At 49.7% G+C, this 17,249-nt stretch overlaps 1 protein-coding gene across 1 annotated transcript; it reads left to right on the forward strand.

The window, feature by feature from the left end:
- Positions 1 to 1,346: 1,346 nt before the first annotated feature.
- Positions 1,347 to 15,882, forward strand: LOC133361167 (L-selectin-like). The gene is made up of 5 exons (XM_061580050.1): positions 1,347 to 1,669; positions 3,870 to 4,262; positions 4,899 to 4,991; positions 10,513 to 10,653; positions 15,122 to 15,882. The coding sequence occupies exons 1-5, from the start codon at positions 1,624 to 1,626 to the stop codon at positions 15,253 to 15,255; spliced, it is 807 nt and encodes a 268-aa protein (XP_061436034.1). The 5' UTR covers positions 1,347 to 1,623; the 3' UTR covers positions 15,256 to 15,882.
- Positions 15,883 to 17,249: the final 1,367 nt, after the last annotated feature.

The raw sequence follows: 17,249 nt of genomic DNA on the forward strand, positions 1-17,249 counted from the left end.
CAGTGTCTCTAACACGGCCATTGTGAACTCACTGAGAGAAACACCCAGACCCAGGGCTCGAACCCAGGGTCTCAGTGTCTCTGACACGGCCATTGTGAACCCACTGAGAGAGACACCCAGACCCAGGGCTCGAACCCAGGGTCTCAGTGTCTCTGACACGGCCATTGTGAACTCACTGAGAGAAACACCCAGACCCAGGGCTCGAACCCAGGGTCTCAGTGTCTCTGACACGGCCATTGTGAACCCACTGAGAGAGACACCCAGACCCAGGGCTCGAACCCAGGCTGTCAATGACTCTGACATGGCCATTGTGAACCCACAGAGAGAGACACCCAGACCCAGGGCTTGAACCAGCACCGCTGAGACCCTGGGTTCGAGCCCTGGGTCAGGGTGTCTCTCTCTCAGTGGGTTCACGATGGCCGTGTCAGAGACACCGAGAGCCTGGGTTCGAGCCCTGGGTCTGGGTGTCTCTCTCTCTGTGGGTTCACGATGGCCGTGTCAGAGACACCGAGAGCCTGGGTTCGAGCCCTGGGTCTGGTTGTCTCTCTCTCTCAGGGGGTTCACGATGGCCGTGTCAGAGACACCGAGAGCCTGGGTTCGAGCCCTGGGTCTGGTTGTCTCTCTCTCTCAGTGGGTTCACGATGGCCGTGTCAGAGACACCGAGAGTCTGGGTTCGAGCCCTGGGTCTGGTTGTCTCTCTCTCTCTGTGGGTTCACGATGGCCGTGTCAGAGACACCGAGAGCCTGGGTTCGAGCCCTGGGTCTGGTTGTCTCTCTCTCTCTCAGGGGGTTCACGATGGCCGTGTCAGAGACACCGAGAGTCTGGGTTCGAGCCCTGGGTCTGGTTGTCTCTCTCTCTCAGTGGGTTCACAATGGCCGTGTCAGAGACACCGAGAGTCTGGGTTCGAGCCCTGGGTCTGGTTGTCTCTCTCTCTCAGTGGGTTCACGATGGCCGTGTCAGAGACACCGAGAGTCTGGGTTCGAGCCCTGGGTCTGGGTGTCTCTCTCTCTCAGGGGGTTCACAATGGTCGTGTCAGAGACACTGAGAGTCTGGGTTCGAGCCCTGGGTCTGGGTGTCTCTCTCTCTGTGGGTCCGTACACGGCCGTGTCAAATCAACGCTGAGCCACCTTTGAAGACCGCGGCCTGAGGCTCACAGAGCCGTCACTTCAAGGCTCCCGTGTCAACGCCAGGGGCTCTGTAGATGCGCGTGGGACGTGTGGGGGGGGGTAGGGGGGGCGCCTCGGGGCTTCCGCGGATTTCTTTGCTGGGTGGGCTGCAGTCCACAAACAGGAAAGGGATTGCGGAGTTTCCTTACCCCCCCCCCCCCCCAGGGACTTTGCCTCTCCCTCCGTGTCTCCCTCCCGTGTCTGTCGGTGTCTCTCTGCCTGTGTCTCCGTGTCTCTGTCTGTGCGTGTGTCTCTGTCTGTGTCTCCGTGTCCCAGTCTCGCCTGCTGTCTGTGCGTGTGTCTCTGTGTGTGTCTCTGTGTGTGTCTCTGTGTGTCTGTCTGTGTCTCTGTGTGTCTCTGTGTGTGTCTCTGTGTCTCTGTGTGTCTCTGTGTGTCTCTGTGTCTCTGTCTGTGTCTCTGTGTGTCTCGCCGTCGTCTCGCGGTCTCCACTCTCAGCATGGGCAGCTTCCAGCTTATGCTTCTGCTCGCATTCATGTCGCTCGGTGAGTCATCATCAGCATCATCAGCAACATCATCATCATCATCAGCATCATCATCATCAGCAACAGCATCATCATCAGCATCATCAGCAACAGCATCATCATCAGCAACAGCAGTAGCATCATCAGCATCATCAGCAACAGCAGTCGCATCAGTAGCATAATCAGCATCATCAGCATAATCATCAACATCATCATCAGCATCATCAGCATCATCAGCAACAGCATCATCATCAGCAACAGCAGTAGCATCATCAGCATCATCATCAGCAGCATCAGCATCATCAGCAACAGCAGCAGTAGCATCAGCAGCACCAATGTCATATTTTCAACTTGATCGTCAGCCAAATAATCCTCTAAACATAATCATCATCAGACTAATCATCGTCATCATCATCGTCGTCATCATGATCGTCATCTTCGTCGTCATTATCGTCATTATCATCGTCATCATCATCGTCGTCATCATCGTCGTCATCATCATTGTCATCGTCATCATCGTCATCATAATCGTCATCATCATCGTCGTCGTCATCATCATCATCATCGTCGTCGTCATCATCGTCGTCATCGTCATCACCATCGTAATCATCATCGTCATCATCGTCGTCATCATCATCATTGTCATCATCGTCATCATCGTCATCATCATCATCGTCATCATCATCGTCATCATCGTCGTCATCATGATCGTCATCTTCGTCGTCATTATCGTCATCATCATCGTCATCATCATCGTCGTCATCATCATCGTCGTCATCATCATCGTCATCATCATTGTCATCGTCATCATCATCGTCATCGTCATCATCGTCGTCATCATCATCATCGTCATCATCATTGTCATCGTCATCATCGTCATCTTCGTCATCATCATCGTCATCATCATCATCGTCGTCGTCATCATCGTTGTCATCATCGTCATCATCATCGTCATCATCGTCGTCGTCATCGTCGTCATCATCGTCATCATCATCGTCGTCATCATCGTCATCATCATCGTCATCATCATCGTCATCATCATCGTCATCATCATCGTCGTCATCATCATCATCATTGTCATCGTCATCATCATCGTCATCATCATCGTCATCATCGTCGTCGTCATCGTCGTCATCATCATCATCATCATTGTCATCGTCATCATCATCGTCATCATCATCGTCGTCATCATCATCATCATCATTGTCATCCTCGTCATCATCGTCATCATCATCGTCGTCGTCATCATCGTCATCATCGTCGTCATCATCGTCATTGTCATCATCATTGTCAGTGCCATCATCATCCTCATCATCGTCATCATCCTCATGGTCATCGTCATCATCATCGTCATCTTCGTCATCATCATCATCGTCGTCGTCATCATCATCATCGTCGTCATCATCATCGTCATCATCGTCGTCATCTTCATCGTCATCATCATCATCATCATCGTCGTCATCGTCGTCATCATCATCATCATCGTCGTCATCATCATCGTCATCATCGTTGTCATCGTCATCATCATCATCATCGTCGTCATCATCATCGTCATCATCATCGTCCTCGTCGTCATCAGTGGATTGATCACGAGGCAGGAGGAGCGAGCAGTAGGGAGCTGCTGCACCCAGCAGCATGGCGGGAAAAGGGGGCGGAGTCAGAAGGGGTTGGGGGAGGGGTTCAGAGTGGTGGGCGTGGTCACGTGGGAGCCACGTGGTTTACGGGAGCCACGTGGTTTACGGCAGGCTCATGCTGGTTTAGTGAGATCGAGAGAGAGATACAAATATAATAATAGGGGGGTTTTGATAATTGTTTTTTTACCCTTTTTATCTGGCAACAAAACTGACACTTTTTTTTTACAAGGAGTCGTGTTTGCATTGACCACAATACCTGCAGTCGGAATGCAAACAAAGAACACAACTCTGATAATGATATGCACTGTCCTTGAAGTTGATTGGTCCACACCATTATCAGAGTTGTGTTTTTTGTTTGCATTACAACTGCAGGTATTGTGGTCTATGTAAACATGACTCCTTGTAAAAAAAAGGTGTCAGTTTTGTTGCCAGATAGAAGGGTAAAAAACCAATTATCATATTTTTTACTGGAAAATGAGGTTCCAATGGTGTAAACGAAACTTCTTGTCGATTCTTCCTCTCCCTTCTCGTCGCTGCCACCACCGCCGCCGCCATCGTCGTCGTCGTCTGCGTTGCACGCCTCGCAGACTACGTGACCCCGTGGACTTTTCACTTCTCCAACTTGACCCTGCAATGGTCGGACGCCCTCAAGTTCTGTCGCCGAAGGCATCGGGACCTGGCGTTCGTCGCCGACTCGACCCTCAATCGCCTCCTCGCGTCCACCCTGCCCACGGACCGAGGCTACTTCTGGATCGGCCTGAGGAGGAGCCCTGACGGGAAGGAGGGCGAAGAGGTGGATAGGGATGGAGGTGGTGGTGGTGGTGGTGGTGGAGGAGGAGGAGGTGGAGGGTCGTGGAAGTGGCTCAATGGAACGTCAGAGGCCACGTACCTCAACTGGGCTCCCGGGGAGCCGAACAATCGCAAGAGCAACGAAGACTGCGTGGAGATGTACGTGAAGGCCGGCAGGAGCGGCGGGGGAGGTGAGGCAGGTGGAGGAGCAGCTGATGATGATCGTGACGACGATGGTGATGATGGAGGTGATGACGATGATGATGGAGGTGGTGGTTATGCTGATGATGTACCAGATGGTGGCGATGGAGGTGATGACGATGATGATGATGATTAACCAGATGATGGAGGTGATGATGATAATGTATCAGATGGTGGAGATGGAGGTGATGATGATGATGAACCAGATAGCGGATATGGTGATGTTGATGATGATGATGTATGAGATGGCGGATATGGTGATGTTGATGATGATGTACCAGATGGTTGAGATGTTGGAGGTGATGATGTACCAGATGTTGGAGGTGATGGTGATGTTGATGTACCAGATGGTGGAGGTGATGATGAGGATGTACCAGATGGTGGAGGTGATGATGATGATGAACCAGATGGTGGAGATGTTGGAGGTGATGATGTACCAGATGTTGGATGTTATGGTGATGTTGATGTATCAGATGGTGGAGGTGATGATGATGATGAACCAGATGATGATGGTGATGATGATGATGTATCAGGTGGAGGTGATGATGATGATGTTGATGTACCAAATGGTGGAGGTGATGATGATGTACCAGATGGTGGAGGTGATGGTGATGTTGATGTACCAGATGGTGGAGGTGATGGTGGTGTAGAAGATCCGGCACACGGGCGTTGGAACGATGAATCTTGTCGCAAGAGGAAGAGGGCTCTTTGCTTCAGAGGTGAGTTCGTGGGTTCGACACCCGACCCTGACGGCGCCTGCTGCTGTATATTTGGAGTTTGCGTCTCTCTCTCTCATCATCATCACGGTGGCTAGGAGATGTTGACTACCTTCGCCTGGTATACAGGAGGTCGTGGGTTCGATCCCGACCCTGACGCCTGCTGTATATTTGGAGTTTGCGTCTCTCTCTCTCTCATCATCATCACGTTGGCTAGGAGATGTTAACTACCTCGCCTGGTGTGCAAGAGGTCGTGGGTTCGACACGCGACCCTGACGCCTGCTGTGTATTTTATAAGTCTGCGTCTCTCTCTCCCCACGGTCGCGTGGATTTTTCTCCGGGTCCTCCGGCCCCCCCCCCCCCCCCACATTTAGCAACACGTGTTCATAGTTTTTGGCTGCTGCTGTACATTTCCACGCGATAAGCCACAGACGCTGTCTTTCCGACAGACGCTGTTCTTCACCTGAGGACGGCTGCTTGCGTTGTGGCTTAAACGTCGTGAGAATTGTATTTTATTATGTTTTATTTTCATTATTTTATTATTTCCCTTCTACGTGACTTTACCGAAAGAACCAAGAAGATGAATCCCTGCAGTCACGAAAGCTTTAAATCGAAATTTAAGCCACTTATAGTTTAGTCTGTAGTTTATTATGGAGAAGGCTCGTGAAGGACGCTACTGGGAAGTTGGAGGCAGCCGCCCTCCAACAACAACGGAAGCCAGAGGAGCGACGCTCACAACAATGAGCGGAGCGCCGGGCGGATAAAACGCCGCGAGTTGGCACAGTAGGGGGGCACAGGTGGTGTACATCTCTCAGTCGACCCATGGCACCACCTGGGGCCTGTCCCGTGACCTGTTGTCAGCAGCGAGCCTTCGACACTTCACGCGATAGCCTCAGAGTGCACCTAGCCTGGCACGGGCGCCGTGGTGGCTTCGCCGCCACTTGGTGGCTAACGGTGGCACACGCGGAAACGGCACGTGCGCTACCAACGGTGACCACGCATCCCATTAATGTTCTTCATTCTGGAGGAATCTGATGATCTGTAAAGCTCTTTGTAACAGATGTCCAGCAGGAAGCCACGGCGTCAGAACGTTACAGCAAACAAAAGACAAACCCGATGGTCTTCATGCGATGGTCTTTTTGAACCGGTCCCCAGGGGGGGACTCGCCTAGGTCGGCTCAGCCTCAAATGAGTTATCTGGTGCGGTGTGTCAACATCGCTGCAGGGGAGACAAAGGCGGCCGGGTGGTGCTGGCCAACCCAGCCCCTCGTGTGCCGTTCCGGCCTTCATAGGCGCTGCTACTCGCCACTAACAGCACTTGCCCCAACAGTCAGAATCAGAATCATTATTGATACTGCAGGAGGAATCCGATGAGCTATTTTACTCACAGATGTCCCAGTTAAGTGGCACGAGGTAAGAACGTTACAACAACAACACAGTTACACAAACGCGATAGCAGAGCAAAGTACAAGAAAGGTATAAACAGATCACCAAAAACATGCGAATACAACACTCAACCATCGCCATGCTACACAGGCGACGCCCACTGAGGCATCCACTTATTGTTCAGAAGCTACCTGGCCAACGCAAACGACAGCGCTCAACAGAATGGCCCATCATCGTCGTCATCGTCACGTGGAAATTTACAACATCAGACAAATTATCGAGACGCCGAATAATCGAAATGATCCCAACCAATCCCCGTGTCCCGTGCCCCATCATCCTCCACGTGGTCCGCGACAACCCGTCAACCCCTTATCGGTGCCCGACCTTACTACAGACCAAGTCAGACCTTACTGGTCACGCCCCGTGCCCCTCATAAATCTCAACGTTCATCCTACAAAGTCCCATCACAAGGGAGAAACACAAACAAATAGACACAAACATTATTATATTGAAACAGCTGCACGCCGCACGGACGTGACAACTCAATTTCCCTGTACAGAGCACGGAATACACTGTGTGGGTTGACGCCGTGTGTCCAGAATCTCCAGAATCTCCACAATCTCCACAATCACCACAATGTCCACAATTTCCACAATCTCCACAATCATCACAATCTCCACAATCTCCACAATCACCACAATGTCCACAATTTCCACAATCTCCACAATCATCACAATCTCCACAATTTCCACAATCTCCATAATCATCACAATGTCCACAATGTCCACAATCTCCACAATCTCCACAATGTCCACAATCTCCACAATCTCCATAATCATCACAATCTCCACAATGTCCACAATCTCCACAATCTCCTCAATCTCCACAATCTCCACAATGTCCACAATCTTCACAATCTCCACAATCTTCACAATCTCCTCAATCTCCACAATCTCCACAATGTCCACAATCTCCACAATGTCCACAATCTCCACAATCTCCTCAATCTTCACAATCTCCACAATCTCCACAATCTCCTCAATCTTCACAATCTCCACAATCTCCACAATCTCCACAATCTCCACAATCTCCACAATCTCCACAATGTCCACAATCTCCACAATCTCCACAATCTCCACAATCTCCACAATCTCCACAATCTCCTCAATCTTCACAATCTCCACAATCTCCACAATCTCCACAATCTTCACAATCTCCACAATCTCCTCAATCTTCACAATCTCCACAATCTCCACAATCTCCTCAATCTTCACAATCTCCACAATCTCCTCAATCTCCACAATCTCCACAATCTCCACAATCTCCACAATCTCCACAATCTCCTCAATCTTCACAATCTCCACAATCTCCACAATGTCCACAATCTTCACAATCTCCACAATCTCCACAATCTCCACAATCTCCTCAATCTCCACAATGTCCACAATCTCCACAATCTCCACAATCTTCACAATCTTCACAATCTCCACAATCTTCACAATCTTCACAATCTTCACAATCTTCACAATCTTCACAATCTCCACAATCTCCACAATCTTCACAATCTTCACAATCTTCACAATCTTCACAATCTCCACAATCTCCTCAATCTCCACAATCTTCACAATCTTCACAATCTTCACAATCTCCTCAATCTCCACAATCTCCACAATCTCCACAATCTCCACAATCTCCTCAATCTCCACAATCTTCACAATCTCCTCAATCTTCACAATCTTCACAATCTCCACAATCTCCACAATCTCCACAATCTCCACAATCTTCACAATCTTCACAATCTCCACAATCTTCACAATCTTCACAATCTCCACAATCTTCACAATCTCCACAATGTCCACAATCTCCACAATCTCCACAATGTCCACAATCTTCACAATCTTCACAATCTTCACAATCTCCACAATCTCCACAATCTTCACAATCTTCACAATCTCCACAATCTTCACAATCTCCACAATGTCCACAATCTCCACAATCTCCACAATGTCCACAATCTTCACAATCTTCACAATCTCCACAATCTCCACAATCTTCACAATCTCCACAATGTCCACAATCTTCACAATCTTCACAATCTCCACAATCTCCACAATCTCCACAATCTCCACAATCTCCACAATCTCCACAATCTCCACAATCTCCACAATCTCCACAATCTCCACAATCTCCTCAATCTTCACAATCTCCACAATCTCCTCAATCTTCACAATCTCCACAATCTCCACAATCTTCACAATCTCCACAATCTCCACAATCTCCACAATCTTCACAATCTTCACAATCTTCACAATCTCCACAATCTCCACAATCTTCACAATCTTCACAATCTCCTCAATCTTCACAATCTCCACAATCTCCACAATCTCCACAATCTTCACAATCTCCACAATCTCCACAATCTCCACAATCTCCACAATCTCCACAATCTCCACAATCTCCACAATCTCCACAATCTTCACAATCTTCACAATCTCCTCAATCTTCACAATCTCCACAATCTCCACAATCTCCACAATCTCCACAATCTCCACAATCTCCACAATCTCCACAATCTCCACAATCTTCACAATCTTCACAATCTCCTCAATCTTCACAATCTCCACAATCTCCACAATCTTCACAATCTTCACAATCTCCACAATCTCCACAATCTCCACAATCTCCACAATCTCCACAATCTCCACAATCTCCACAATCTTCACAATCTTCACAATCTCCTCAATCTTCACAATCTCCACAATCTCCACAATCTCCACAATCTCCACAATCTCCACAATCTCCACAATCTCCACAATCTCCACAATCTCCACAATCTTCACAATCTTCTCAATCTTCACAATCTTCACAATCTCCACAATCTCCACAATCTCCACAATCTCCACAATCTCCACAATCTCCACAATCTCCACAATCTCCACAATCTTCACAATCTTCACAATCTCCTCAATCTTCACAATCTCCACAATCTCCACAATCTCCACAATCTTCACAATCTTCACAATCTCCACAATCTCCACAATCTCCACAATCTCCACAATCTCCACAATCTCCACAATCTCCACAATCTCCACAATCTTCACAATCTTCACAATCTCCTCAATCTCCACAATCTCCACAATCTCCACAATCTCCACAATCTTCACAATCTTCACAATCTCCACAATCTCCACAATCTCCACAATCTCCACAATCTCCACAATCTCCACAATCTCCACAATCTTCACAATCTTCACAATCTCCTCAATCTTCACAATCTCCACAATCTCCACAATCTCCACAATCTTCACAATCTTCACAATCTCCACAATCTCCACAATCTCCACAATCTCCACAATCTCCACAATCTCCACAATCTCCACAATCTCCACAATCTTCACAATCTCCACAATCTCCTCAATCTCCTCAATCTCCACAATCTTCACAATCTCCACAATCTTCACAATCTCCACAATGTCCACAATCTTCACAATCTCCACAATCTCCACAATCTTCACAATCTCCACAATCTCCTCAATCTCCACAATCTTCACAATCTCCACAATCTCCACAATGTCCACAATCTTCACAATCTCCACAATCTCCACAATCTTCACAATCTCCACAATCTCCTCAATCTCCACAATCTTCACAATCTCCACAATCTCCACAATGTCCACAATCTTCACAATCTCCACAATCTCCACAATCTTCACAATCTCCACAATCTCCTCAATCTCCACAATCTTCACAATCTCCACAATCTCCACAATGTCCACAATCTTCACAATCTCCACAATCTCCACAATCTTCACAATCTCCACAATCTCCTCAATCTCCACAATCTTCACAATCTCCACAATCTCCACAATCTCCACAATCTTCACAATCTCCACAATGTCCACAATCTTCACAATCTCCACAATCTCCACAATCTCCTCAATCTCCACAATCTCCACAATCTCCACAATCTTCACAATCTCCACGATGTCCACAATCTCCACAATCTCCACAATCTCCTCAATCTCCACAATCTCCACAATCTCCACAATCTCCACAATCTTCACAATCTCCACAATCTCCACAATCTCCACAATCTCCACGATGTCCACAATCTCCACGATGTCCTCAATGGTCCGCAGACTCCTGCGAGCCCGGGGCGTGCTCCGGGCAGGGCGACTGCGTGGAGGTCTTCCAGGGCCGCCGCTGTGCATGCTGGGAGGGCTACGATGGAGAGGCCTGCGAGAAAATGGCCGCACCTTGGACTAGTGCTGCCCCCTCATGTAAGTGCCACGTGGTTTATTATTTTTAATAATAATAATAACAAAGGATAATAATATCGTAATGCTAATCATGATCCTGTGTTCATTTTGCACGTGGGTATATATGGAGGAGTCTCTATGGGTGTCTATGAGTCTCTCTGGATCTCTATGGGTGAGTCTCTATGGGTGTCTATGAGTCTCTCTGGGTCTCTATGGGTGAGTCTCTATAGGTGTCTATGAGTCTCTCTGGGTCTCTATGGGTGAGTCTCTATGGGTGTCTATGAGTCTCTCTGGGTCTCTATGGGTGAGTCTTTATAGGTGTCTATGAGTCTCTCTCAGTCTCCATGGGGGAGTTCCTATGGGTTCCTCAGTCTCTCTGGGTATCTATGAGTATCGATGATTCTCTATGAGTATCCGGGTCTCAATGAGTCTCTATTAGGTCTCTACAAGTCTTCATTGGCCTCTATGGATCTCTATGAATCTCTATTGGCTGGGCCAGATCCTATAGACACAACGCCACTCTGTCTCCCATTGGCTGGGCCAGGTCCTATAGACACAACGCTACTCTGTCTCCCATTGGCTGGGCCAGGTCCTATAGACACAACGCCACTCTGTCTCCCATTGGCTGGGCCAGGTCCTACAGACACAACGCCACTCTGTCTCCCATTGGCTGGGCCAGGTCCTATAGACACAACGCCACTCTGTCTCCCATTGGCTGGGCCAGGTCCTATAGACAAGACACAACGCCACTCTGTCTCCCATTGGCTGGGCCAGGTCCTATAGACACAACGCTACTCTGTCTCCCATTGGCTGGGCCAGGTCCTATAGACACAACGCCACTCTGCCTCCCATTGGCTGGGCCAGGTCCTATAGACACAACGCTACTCTGTCTCCCATTGGCTGGGCCAGGTCCTATAGACACAACGCCACTCTGTCTCCCATTGGCTGGGCCAGGTCCTATAGACACAACGCCACTCTGTCTCCCATTGGCTGGGCCAGGTCCTATAGACACAACACCACTCTGTCACCCATTGGCTGGGCCAGGTCCTATAGACACAACACCACTCTGTCTCCCATTGGCTGGGCCAGGTCCTATAGACACAACGCCACTCTGCCTCCCATTGGCTGGGCCAGGTCCTATAGACACAACGCTACTCTGTCTCCCATTGGCTGGGCCAGGTCCTATAGACACAACGCCACTCTGTCTCCCATTGGCTGGGCCAGGTCCTATAGACACAACACCACTCTGTCACCCATTGGCTGGGCCAGGTCCTATAGACACAACACCACTCTGTCTCCCATTGGCTGGACCAGGTCCTATAGACACAACGCTACTCTGTCTCCCATTGGCTGGGCCAGGTCCTATAGACACAACGCCACTCTGTCTCCCATTGGCTGGACCAGGTCCTATAGACACAACGCCACTCTGTCTCCCATTGGCTGGACCAGGTCCTATAGACACAACGCCACTCTGCCTCCCATTGGCTGGGCCAGGGAATGAATGCTGTGAGGTTGACGTGGAGGCAATCATCGCTCCCTCTCTCCGAGGATGGATAAAATAAGCACCCCTTTGTGAGTGGGTTGTGGAAGGGGGGGGGGGGGTGGAGGATCAACGGTGGTGTTTGTCCTATGGATGGACTCAGCCCCAGGCATATCAATGTGGAATGTCCATCGGTGTGCAGGGTAGTGAGTGGTGGGGTTAACAAGGCTACACTGTGGGGAGGCCTTCATCCAGCAGTGGATAGGCCATGGCTGGTGATGAATGCTGTGCCCACGTTGATGATGATGATCGTGATAGTTATGAAAATGACTGTGTTTGTGATAATGCTGCTGCTGCTATCCCAGCTACTACTGCTACTTATCCTGCTGCTACTTCTGCTACTGCTGCTACTACTGCTGCTACTACTGCTACTACTGCTGCTACTGCTGCTGCTACTGCTACTACTGCTACTACTGCTGCTTCTGCTGCTGCTACTACTGCTGCTGCTACTACTGTGATTACTCCTACTGCTTCTGCTGTTGCTTCTACTGCTACTACTGCTGCTACTACTTCTACTGCTACAACTGCTGCTACTTCTGCTGCTGCTACTACAGCTACTATGAAAGCTACTGCCGTGATTACTACTACTGCTGCCACTGCTGCTAATTTTATTGCTGCTACTTCTATTGCTGCTACTACTGCTGCTACTCATACTGCTACTACTGCTGCTACTACTACTACTGCTGCTACTACTGCTGCTATTAGCGCTACTGCCGCGATTACTGCTACTTCTGCTGCTGCTACTGCTACTGTGACTACTCTTGCTGCTACTGCTGCTGCTACCTCTGCTGCCACTACTGTGACTTCTGTTTCTGCTGCTGCTGCTACTGCTGCTGCTACCTACTGTTCATACACAGCCCCTCCTGACACAGCTGCTACAGCCGCCCCTGACACAGCTGCCCCTGACACAGCTGCCCCTGACACAGCTGCCCCTGACACAGCTGCCCCTGACACAGCTGCCCCTACAGCTGCTGCTACAGCTGCCCCTGACACAGCTGCCCCTGACACAGCTGCCCCTGACACAGCTGCTGCTACAGCTGCCCCTGACACAGCTGCCCCTGACACAGCTGCCCCTGACACAGCTGCCCCTGGCACAGCTGCCCCTGACACAGCTGCTACAGCTGCCCCGCCCCCCACGTCTCGCCCCTGCCCCGTGCTGCCCGCGCCTGAGCATGGCCACGTGCGATGCTGCGGTGGTGGTGGCGGTGGTGGTGGTGGCACTGGTGGTGGTGGTGGCGGTGGTGGTGGTGGTGGTGGCGGTGGTGGCACTGGTGGTGGTGGTGGTGGCACTGGTGGTGGTGGTGGCGGTGGCACTGGTGGTGGTGGTGGCGATGGTGGTGGCGGTGGTGGTGGCACTGGTGGTGGCACTGGTGGTGGTGGTGGCGCCAGGCTGTGCGTGTCGGGGTGCCACGTGGGCTTCGTGCTGCGCGGGTCGCCGCTCCGGGAGTGCGGCGCAGGCGGCGCGTGGAGCGGCGAGCCGGCAGCCTGCGCAGGTGAGGCCCCCCCACCCACCCCCACCACAACCCACCTGCCCCCCCCCACCACGACCCACCTGGACCCCGCGGTGGCCAGGAGATGTTGACCACCTCGACGATGATGACGACGACGATGACGACGACGACGATGACGATAACGACGATGATGACGATGATGACGACGACGACGACGATGATGACGACGACGACGACGACGATGATGACGACGACGACGACGACGACGATGACGACGACGACGACGACGATGATGACGACGACGACGATGACGAGCCGCTTGTTTGAGCCGTCACCGCGTGGATGAAACAACCGACTGGAGAGACGCTCTCAGCGGCAGCGGCGGCGGCGGCATCGCTCCTTGCCAGCGCGGTGACGGCGCTTGACGCTACGACCCCGTGCCGACTCGGCACGACGAGCGAACGAACGGATGTGTGGACGGATGAACAACATAAATTGAACGAATGAACGAGACGGATTGGAAGAATGAACGAAATGGATGGAAGAATGAACGGAGAGGATGAACGAAATTGAACTCATTTAAATGAAAGACCGAACGAAATTAGTTAAGTAATGAACGAGGTGTGTGAAAGAATGAACGAAATAATGAACGAGCCTATTTGAAGAATGAACGAAGAGGATGAACGAAAGCGCGAGCGAAATTAATTAAATAATGAACGAGATTTCTTAAGTCATGAGCTATGCGTGTGAAAGAATGGACTAAATTAATGAAAGAACCAACAAAGGGAATGAATATTTTTTTACGAAATAATGAATTAAATGATTTGAACAAAAAAAATTAACCCGTAAAAACAAAGTTCTTCACTATAAATCCTTTATATGCGTGGCGGCTAGAGTCCTTTCGTCCTCTGGCTTGAGATGGCTGCCACCTATGGGTCAGATGATTGCCTGCCACCATTAAGCAATTGGTAATTAAATATAAAAAAAATTCCTAAACAGTGTCAATTTTTGGAAAAATTTTTTCACGAAAATCAATTGTCACACACAACGAGTCTGTGTGCAAAATGTCAGCCCGGTTGGATCACGGGAAGTGGGTTAAAAAACGACCGAAAGATTTGCACGGTCGTAAGCGCGCAAGCAAGCAAGCAAGTGAACTTAATATAAAGGATTTAATAAAGGATTTAATGAATGAAATGATTAACGAGATGAGTGAAAGAATGAACCGAATGAGCGAACAGAATGAAAAAATGAACGAAATCAGCGAAAGAATGAACGAAGTGAATTAAATAATGAACGAGATGTGTGAAAAAAAATCAATGAACGAAATGAATGAATTCCCAGCAAGGCATCACGCCAAAAATAATTTCACGACCCCAAATCCTGAACAGCGTTCCACTCCACTTTCCCCTCGTAACGAGTCATTACGTTGGAAATATTTGCCGATTAATGACTTTGACGTGACATTCTGCCCCCTGTTGTCGGCTCCGTGTTCCTGCAGCTGTGCCTTGTCTACTGGAGGCTTCCCAACGTGACCAGCAGCAGGCAGCAGCAGCATCAGCAGCAGTAGCATCAGCAGCAGCCACGGGACATGAGTCGGCCCCCAACGCCGTCACCGCTGGGTTCAATCCCTAGCCCGTGTCAGAGACACTGAGAGCCTGGGTTCGAGCCCTGGGTCTGGGTGTCTCTCTCTCAGTGGGTTCACAATGGCCGTGTCAGAGACACTGAGAGCCTGGGTTCGAGCCCTGGGTCTGGGTGTCTCTCTCTGTGGGTTCACAATGGCCGTGTCAGAGACACTGAGACCCTGGGTTCGAGCCCTGGGTCTGGGTGTCTCTCTCTCAGTGGGTTCACAATGGCCGTGTCAGAGACACTGAGACCCTGGGTTCGAGCCCTGGGTCTGGGTGTCTCTCTCTCAGTGGGTTCACAATGGCCGTGTCAGAGACACTGAGACCCTGGGTTCGAGCCCTGGGTCTGGGTGTCTCTCTCTCAGTGGGTTCACAATGGCCGTGTCAGAGACACTGAGACCCTGGGTTCGAGCCCTGGGTCTGGGTGTCTCTCTCTGTGGGTTCACAATGGCCGTGTCAGAGACACTGAGAGCCTGGGTTCGAGCCCTGGGTCTGGTTGTCTCTATTTGCTGTCCATGCCTCTCAATGTGTGGGACGCCCTCACTCGCAGCGTTCCCAAGTGAACACGGCTGCCCACGGAGTCGATATCGTTGCGTGTTTTTGATTTAAATAAAAATAAAAAGAGACAACAATCCAATTTGAAGTTCACGTGTATAGAGATATAGTGACGGCTGCATTGGTGAGTGTAAAGGGTGAGTACACGGGTGAGTGTTGTGAGTCTGTGTGTGTGTGTGTGAGTCTATGTGTGAGTGTGAGTCTATGTGTGTGTGTGAGTCTATGTGTGTGTGAGAGTCTATGTGTGTGTGTGTGAGTCTGTGTGTGAGTGTGAGTCTATGTGTGTGTGTGAGTCTATGTGTGTGAGTCTATGTGTGTGAGTCTGAGTCTATGTGTGAGTGTGAGTCTATGTGTGTGTGTGAGTCTATGTGTGTGTGAGAGTCTATGTGTGTGTGTGTGAGTCTGTGTGTGTGAGTCTATGTGTGTGAGTCTGAGTCTATGTGTGAGTGTGAGTCTATGTGTGTGTGTGAGTCTATGTGTGTGTGAGAGTCTATGTGTGTGTGTGTGAGTCTATGTGTGTGTGAGAGTCTATGTGTGTGTGAGTCTATGTGTGTGAGTCTGAGTCTATGTGTGAGTGTGAGTCTATGTGTGTGTGTGAGTCTATGTGTGTGTGAGAGTCTATGTGTGTGTGTGTGAGTCTATGTGTGTGAGTCTGAGTCTATGTGTGAGTGTGATTCTATGTGTGTGTGTGAGTCTATGTGTGTGTGAGAGTCTATGTGTGTGTGTGTGAGTCTGTGTGTGAGTGTGAGTCTATGTGTGTGTGTGAGTCTATGTGTGTGAGTCTATGTGTGTGAGTCTGAGTCTATGTGTGAGTGTGAGTCTATGTGTGTGTGTGAGTCTATGTGTGTGTGAGAGTCTATGTGTGTGTGTGTGAGTCTATGTGTGTGTGTGTGAGTCTATGTGTGTGAGTCTGAGTCTATGTGTGAGTGTGAGTCTATGTGTGTGTGTGAGTCTATGTGTGTGTGAGAGTCTATGTGTGTGTGTGTGAGTCTATGTGTGAGTGTGAGTCTATGTGTGTGTGTGAGTCTATGTGTGTGAGTCTATGTGTGTGAGTCTGAGTCTATGTGTGAGTGTGAGTCTATGTGTGTGTGAGAGTCTATGTGTGTGTGTGTGAGTCTGTGTGTGAGTCTGTGCGTGAGTCATGTGTGTGAGTGTGAGTCTATGTTTGTGAGTCTATGTGTGTGAGTCTGTGTGTGAGTGTGAGTCTGTGTGTGTGTGTGCCTGGGTATTGTGTACCATAGGACACTCTACTCCCACAACTCCCAATTGGTGATGGGGTGGAGAGAGTGGAGAGTTTCCCATACCTGGGCAGTGTGCTCATGACCGGCTCCGGTTTAACAGCAAGCAGAGGTCTCGCTCCGAATCAGTCGAGCGGCAATATCTTTTCATCGGTTGCGTAACGCTGTGTGGAAGCTACCTGGTCTGTCGCTCCGCACGAAGCTTCAGGTA

The sequence above is a fragment of the Lethenteron reissneri genome, chromosome 71 (genome assembly GCF_015708825.2).
Source record: "Lethenteron reissneri isolate LAM-NWPU_2019-01 chromosome 71, ASM1570882v1, whole genome shotgun sequence".
Classification (NCBI taxonomy): Eukaryota; Metazoa; Chordata; class Hyperoartia; order Petromyzontiformes; family Petromyzontidae; genus Lethenteron; species Lethenteron reissneri.

What these genes read in the sequence shown, in the direction of transcription:
- LOC133361167 (XM_061580050.1), top strand. Translation starts at nt 1,624, where the DNA reads ATGGGCAGCTTCCAGCTTATGCTTCTGCTCGCATTCATGTCGCTCG. An exon ending in CGGCAGGAGCGGCGGGGGAG is followed by an intron (nt 4,263 to 4,898) that starts GTGAGGCAGGTG and finishes TTGATGTACCAG; the next exon opens with ATGGTGGAGGTGATGGTGGT. An exon ending in GAGGGCTCTTTGCTTCAGAG is followed by an intron (nt 4,992 to 10,512) that starts GTGAGTTCGTGG and finishes AATGGTCCGCAG; the next exon opens with ACTCCTGCGAGCCCGGGGCG.